Here is a 7,209-nt window from a genome sequence, read left to right as displayed (position 1 = left end):
CTCCTGGGAAGGACTGGCGCCAGCAACACTCCCCCTCACTCCCTGCCACCCCACCACTGCCTGACTCTCCTCCCAGATCCCTGTCACCTGCTCTGTCAGCCCAGCCCCACCCCCTGCTAAAACGTGCACTGTCTCCTCCAGGACTCTCGAGAAAGAATGGCCTGACCCCCATGGCATCCCCAGGCCCCCTGCGGCCGCCCCCGCCTGGCCCTCCACACCCTAGGTCTGTGCTCCTGCCTTCTCTCCCTTCCTCCCCCAGCTGATCGCTACTGCTCCATCAAGATGCAAGCCCACTTCCTCCAGGCAACCTTCCAGGAGCCCCTGAGTCTTGGTCAGGGGCAGCCCCAGCCTGTGAGCTCTGCCAGGACAGGGTTGTGGCTGATTCTCGCCTGGTCTGAAGTTGAGGGCCAAGTCCCAGTGCTGGGAAAGGCTTGGTACCTCCCTTGTCCCCAGTCCAGCATACAAGTTAGACCAGGTGACAAAATTCCAGTGTGACCTTTGATCTCAGAGGGTCCTTGTGAAAGTTTCCCTCCTACACCCAGGAGAGTCAGGATGTGTTAAACTAGCATGGACAGATTGCTGTCAAATCCCAGCTCTCAGGCCTGGAAGGGCCTTTGATTCAATCATGAGGAAACATTGTGGGGCATAGAGAAAAGTCCCAAGTTCAAATTCCTGCTCCTGTGTGATCTTGGGCACCTGGCTTATTTTCTGAGTCTTGGCTTCCTTACGTCTATAGTGGGATCACTGACATCTGCTCCTTGCAGAGTTGTTAACTATCCCGTGAGATCACGTCAGGTACATGCCTGGTACCTGGTTACAACTCATTAAGTGATAGGCGTGGGGCTTGTTTTTGTTTTCACAAAAAGCTGAACTGTAAACCTTCATTTTGAGATGAGACAGGGATCAGAGAGCTCGTGGGCCTCATCCAAGGCCACTCAGGGACACACAGACGTAGGACTCACAGAAGCAACAAATCACGGAAGGGCACACGGAGCGGGCAGGAGGGCCGAAGCCATTCAGCTCGGCCTTTAGTCAGGAACTCCAGGAGCACATGGTCTTGTGAGATTCCAGACTCGGGGGCCTCCCTCTGGAGGCTGTGATTTGTGAGTCCAGGGTAGGACCAAGGAATCTGTATTTTCAACAACTACCCCCCCCCATTTGGCACACGGCTCTGACATGCACCCAGGCTGGGCCTGCAGCTCAACGCTTCCGGCTCCATCAGATACTGTGGGTGCAGCTCTGCTCACACGCCGTAAAGATCGGAACCTCCCACCTCCCATAGGCAGCCCCTTCCGACGTTTAACAACTCACACGCTATTAGAAAGTTCTTTCCGATCCTGAGCAGAAATCTGTCTCCCGATCACTCCGCGCAAACTCCTCCACCTGTCTGTGCTTTATTTCCTCATCTCCAAAGTGGGAACCAACAATAGGACCCAGTGAACCTTCAGACACAAATCCCTGCCTGCTGGCACTGGGGGGCATGTGGGGGGCGACCACCGTGAGGGCCTCTCAGGAGTTAATGCCTTGCAAGTTCCCATCTGGCACATAGCAGTTAGCGGGTTTTATAGGGTCACCTGGGCCCCTCCACCTGGGTCCTGCTGGGTTCCCTGCGGTGGGCTGAGACCTACAAACCTATAGGACTGACATGGAGCACTTCCTGAAGCATCAATTTACTTGACAGTAAGTAATTTTAAATATTATTTTTGAAAAAAATGTTGCTTTTGTACTAGAACAACCATGAGATTATTGTGGATTTGCCTGCAGAATTCACCTAGATATTCAAAGTAAGTTAGGAGACATCTAATTGCTTACACACTTCCAAACTCGGGGGGTACTGGGGTGGGAGTTTTCTACAGGGTAAAGATGTTTCCTGTAGGAAAGTTCCAGATGTTCTTCTCTGGGCAGTGCACCTACCGTCGTTCACCTGACGTTTCTTCGACCTGCCCAGGGGCTGTGCAGGGTCCAGGGTGGAGGGGCGGGGGGAGAGGGGTAAGCCCACGAAGGACTCCAACGCAGCAGGTGCCTCGAGGCAGGACACAGGAGCTCTGGAAGGTTCTTGAGCTCAGCACCATCTGGGTAAAGGGCAGGATTTGCTGAAGTGACAATTGCAAGAGGGTGCGGAAACAGGCGGGGGCTCTGGCCTTGAGGCAATGCGTGGGGCCCTGAGGTCCACCCTGGCCCTGGCCCACCGAGGGACCTGGGATAACGGGGCAAGAAGGGGCTGGATGAGCCGGCTGGTCCACACAGCCTGAAGGCAGGGGTGTCTCGGAGGCAGGAATGGAGTCCCTGAGCTGGTGTCAATACTCCTCAAAGCCTCCTTGAGGAGGCTGCACGCCCAGAGGCTCATGGAAATGCCCTTCTTTGCTCCGGGCTGACATCACCTCTGCGTGGGCTCGTGCCGAGCCCGTCAGGATTGGCAGGAATCTGTGTCCTTGTTTGGCTTCAAAGCAGGGGGCCCAGAAAGAAGAATCATGAAAGATGCCCTTGCTGGAGGAAACGTCCGGGAGCCCGGCTGACAGCCTCCCTCTGGGCTTCGCTGAGAAGAGGCAATAACCACACCCACGGCCCAGCGTCTGGGTTCCCAGGGGAAGTGGCAAGTAGCACCTGCTGAATGCAAGGCCCCAGGCAGACCCTTCCTTATACATGACTTTACAGTGCTGGAGGGACAAGGTCTTAAGTCCCGTAAAGCGGGGAGAGGCGCTTTGTGGACTAGTATTCATAGAGTATCCTCCATGCAGACGAAACCAAAATGAGGCCGAGGAACCTTCTCAAGGTCTACTGACCAGTGGGGAGCGGGAGTGGGAGGACTGGGTCCTGGTGACCCGCAGCCCTGCCAGCCACACCACACTCACACGCCGAGAACCGGCCTTGCCTTCAGGAAGAGGAGGAGCTGGCGCGCAGCAGGGGAGGACTGTCACCCTCTCCAGGTGTGCAGGGACCTCGGGGGATGCTGAGCAACCCAGCGCCCTCCCCTCAGGCTGTGAGGTGGCAGCACCGGTCCGGTCCGGAGGCCGGGTTCACATCCTGGCTCTGCCACTCCCAGGCCTGATGAGCTGGCGCTTCCAGATGCTGAGCGGGGCAGGAGGCGACTGCCACCTCCCAGGGCCGCCGCGAGCTACACAAGACACCCGTAGACTATTAACAGCACGACACATTATACCACCCTTTATTATCTCTTTACTGCCGTAAAAAAGTGATTCTAACTCTAGAGACCAAACAGCATACAGAGACATTCTCGGAAGAGAATCCCTTTGTGCCCAAGCCTCTGTGACTGATTTTGAATCTGCTCACCTGCACAATGGAGATGGCTTCGTAGTGGAGGGGGGTCAGGGCCCTCTGCTGAGATCCGTTTTTCTTCTGCTCATGCCGCGGCTCCCCTCGGAAACCGGCACCACAATGGGCCCTGCCCTGCCACAGGAAAACATGTTCCTGGACCACAGGGCGAACAGGGAACCTTGGAACTGGCCTTTGACTTTTCAGAGTCCAAGCACACTGGAGGCCGTGCACAGCAGCCAGTCCCTGGTGAGCTGTGTCTGGGGCATCATGGGGCAGGAGGCTGGGCACCAGGTGGGGGGGTGTTGGCAAGAACCCAGGGGGGCCTCAGAGACTGACAAGGAAGTTTGAGTTCTGCTCCACCACTGACTGCGTGACTTGGACAAGGTGTGAGTCTCCTGAGCCTGCTTCCTCCTCTGAAAATACGAAGGGCAATTCCAGCTGACAGCCCTGGTGGCACCCCTTCCCCACTGAAGGCAGAGAACATGCATGAAATGGTCTAACTGAGGGCCTGGGCTGGCCTGATCCCGACCCTAAGTGTCTGTAAGAACAGTGCACGTCTCCAAAGCCCTCGACCACCCAGAGCAGCCGGTCTCCAGGACCTTCTGGAACCATTCTCCACTGTTCTCTGTTTCCAGTGAGCCCCGAGGCCTGGCCTAAGACCTGTCTGTTACCGTGGAGCTGGCAGAGACTCACAGTCAGTGGTTAAGACTGCAGTCTTAGCAGCTCCCACCCTGGGGCCCTCCCCAGCTCCAGCGGGGAAAAGCAGAGCAGAACTGGCTCACCCCGATTCAGGGCCTCGCCACTCCCGGAGGGGCCTGACAAGGGCGGCCCCTGCCCCCACTCAGGCCGGGCACACCTCCCCTCTTCACCCGGCCCTGGGGAGCCAGCCCTGCCCAGCCTGCCCACTCTGGTGGGCTCCAGGACCAGTGCTCCTCTTGGACCAGTTCTCTCCGGTTCCTTTCCACCTGACTGCCCCCTCTGCAGCCATCCCAGTGCCCCTGAGCCCAAAGAGGCCTAGGGACGGGGCCCAGGGACGGGTGCAGGCCTCGAAGGTGCAGACGCCAACTGGGGTTCCGCTCTGGAGGCCAGCTGGAGAAGGCGGGAACCACCCCCCAGGGGCGAGGGGGCGCTAGCAGTGGCCACAGGCTCCTCCAGGGGAGATGGTGTCGGGAAGGGGGTGGCTTTGGGAAAGCAGTGGCTGCCACTCGCGGGGCTCGTGGGCTGCCGCCCTTGTGCCCCTTGCTCTGAGAAACAGCAATGGTCGTGGCTGAGGCTGCCGGGGGACTGAGCCTCCGGCCCCTGTGCTGCCGCCGTGGCAAGGGGTCCGGTCTGCGTTGGTGCACTGAGAGAACATTCTCTACAGCACCGCAGGCTGTGGAGTAAGAGTACGATGCAGGCTGAGCACCAGGCCCCCGCTGGCCCCTGGGGCACAGGCAAATGGCAGGAAAAGGCCCGGAGCTGGGCCCCGTCCCCAGGCAAGGTCCTGCTCGGGCTGCACTCCGCGGCTGGGCTACGGCGCCATCACCACACTCTGCTCGCCATGGTCCACGCTCCAGAGGCGGTAGAACTCCGCAAAGTCCACGTAAGGCTCGACGCGACCATCCTCGCCGGGCGGGAGCGAGTGGGCGGGCCGGGAGCGGAAAAGGCCCCCGTCAGAGCTGGAGCTGCTGCTCTGGGTGTGCGTGTTGGTGGACTGCAGGGTCAGGGTCGGGCTCTGGCTGGGAGCACAACAGGGGCAAATCAGTGATGGGCCGTGGCGTCTGGCCAGCCCCTCAGGGCACAGGCCACAAAGGCAACCACAAGGGCCAGCCGGCCAGATGTCCTTCGGGGCAGAGGAAAAGTCAAATGTATTTTTGAAGCTCTAACCACATGTAGCTCTTTAAATTAACTAGAATGAAACAAATGGAGCCCCCACTTCAGTGCTCAATAATCACGCGTGGCTAGTGGCTACTGTGTAGGATGTAGAACCTGCCACCCGTGGAGCGGCGCCGAGCTGGGCGCCATCCACTCCAACCTCTCCAAATCCATCCCAGACCAAACCCCACGGGTCACAGGCAGGCCAGGGCTCTTCTCCCGGAAAACTTCCCTCCTCCCTCCTCCTCGTTTCTCTCGCAAGCTGGGTGGGGACGGGCCCCCCATGTTCCCAGAGCTCCCCGGGCACCCACCCTCTGCCACACAGCCTGTAACATCTGGGAATTACCTGCTAACCCACTGTCCTGCACACGCCCAGCACTCAGAGCTGGGCCAGCCCGGCAGCGGGGTGGGGGGGCAACTAAGCTCTGACGCAGGATGGAGGGACCAGGGAGCCGGAGGCACAGAAGAATGGCTGGTTCTCCTGCCTGGTCTGGGATGGCTGCTACACGCCCTGCCTTTGTGGACACAGCTGGTGGCTCCTCTGAGCAGCCCTGCAGGGGTGGGGAGGCCACCCGTACAACGCTTAGGATGCCCATCACTCAGCTGCCCGGCAGGCCCGTCCAGCCCACAAGGGTGGCGGCAGCAGCCTGGGGGCAGGGAGAAGGAAAGGCCCCCTGCGAGGCACAGGGAAACCTTCCCGGTGGCCCTTCCAACCGGCCAGATCCTGAGTGGGCTGGGTGGGGCACCTCTATTATTCTGTGCAGGGCTGGAATGTGGAAACCAGAGCCCAGCCCCCTGGTGTGGCAGGTGGGGGTACATTCCCCAGACGTGGAGGGGGCGGGGCAGACACCCGACCTGTCAGGCAGGTCTGCCAGGAGTGAGGAGGGGGCCCGCCCACCATACCCCCAGGCTCCAGACCCCCTGCTGCCTCCACCCCTCCCCCAGCCTGAAACTAGAGAACTCGCTTCAAAGCTAAAATCTGACGCTTCAGTCAGAGAGCACTGGCTCTCATAAGCCGGCACAGGCCAAACAATGTCCCACAAGCACAGATACCATGGGGGAGGCCCCCCAAATCACACACTCCAAGACGGGAGAAGAGAAAAGAACAAGAGGACAACCTTCCCATTAAATGAAAACGAATACATGGCACCTGCAAGAAGAAATGAGCAGCAGGCTGTCAGCATGAGCTGCCTGTCTCCACCCCCTCCCTTCCGGCTTCAAGGAGCTGCTGGAACCTGCAGCCTCGCCTGGGAGGCTACGGAGGCCTCCCCAGGGATGGAACTGGGGGATTTGAGAGGAATAAGACCCCAGCACGTCTCAGGGCGTCTCATCCAAGGTTCCTCAGGCACAGGACGTGGCCCTACGGCCACTCCTGTCCAGGGACCCAGGGCTGTGCCCAGGAAGCAGGCCTGTGATGGCTGGGGCTGGGGGTGGCCGCTTACTTGGTGAGGGTGGGAGTGGCTTCGTCCAGGGTGGAGGCACTGTGGGCCCCGTTGACTAGCTGGCCCTGGGAGGGCATGACGAGGGACAGGGTCACGCTGGTTTTGCTGGTGCTCTGGGCGCTTGAGTAAGGCACGGATACGGGGTACACGCGTCCTCCTGCAGCTATGGGAGGAAGAGAGTGGTGGGCTACAGGACGCAGCTCGGGGGGACCCTGGGGTGGCAGCAACAGGGCCGCTCCAGGGCCTGAGAAGGTAGGCGGTGGCCCGGCTTGGATCCCCTAGCTTGACCCTCCGCCCCTTAGGACAGCGAAGGAGTACCTGCGGCAGAGACTCTTCCGGGCCAGGCAGGGGCCTCGGCTCAGCAGCAAAGCACTGCCGGTGCTCAAGGCAGGAAGAGAAGTGCTGAGCTGCCTCAACGGAAGGGTTACTGCCTGGCTTCCCACGGTGCTTTAACCCAAGGGCTAAGTATGCTCCTAGTTGAGGTTGGCCCAACAAAAATACGGTTGCAATAACAAGCTAGAGAAACTCCAGTAACCCCGGTGTCCGTGGGAGAACAAATCCATCTGATGCTTGAGTGCTAGAGCTTGCTTGTTTGAAAAAAAGAAAAAGAAATGCAGCCCCCAGGAACTGATGGTCT

At 59.4% G+C, this 7,209-nt stretch overlaps 1 protein-coding gene across 9 annotated transcripts in view; it reads right to left on the bottom strand.

Moving 5' to 3' along the window:
- Nucleotides 1-2,762: 2,762 nt before the first annotated feature.
- The window catches only part of TAB1 (TGF-beta activated kinase 1 (MAP3K7) binding protein 1), a 26,635-nt gene continuing 22,188 nt past the window's right edge, over nucleotides 2,763-7,209 (bottom strand). For 6 of the 9 annotated variants that reach the window (XM_022597121.3, XM_089921346.1, XM_089921343.1 and 3 more), the window contains 2 exons: nucleotides 6,573-6,735; nucleotides 2,766-4,994 (listed from right to left, as the gene is read on the bottom strand). In XM_022597121.3, the coding sequence (XP_022452829.1) occupies nucleotides 4,787-4,994; nucleotides 6,573-6,735 (371 nt within the window). In that variant the 3' untranslated portion in view covers nucleotides 2,766-4,786. Of the gene's footprint in view, nucleotides 5,099-6,572; nucleotides 6,736-7,209 lie in introns of all 9 variants that reach the window. The other 3 variants (XM_089921339.1, XM_089921341.1, XM_089921340.1) reach the window with 3 other exon arrangements.

Source organism: Delphinapterus leucas, chromosome 11 (genome assembly GCF_059928025.1).
Source record: "Delphinapterus leucas isolate spDelLeu-1000000601 "Yukka" chromosome 11, BTC_Dleu_Yukka2, whole genome shotgun sequence".
Lineage (NCBI taxonomy): Eukaryota > Metazoa > Chordata > Mammalia > Artiodactyla > Monodontidae > Delphinapterus > Delphinapterus leucas.
This window is presented reverse-complemented; position numbering and strand designations above follow the sequence as displayed.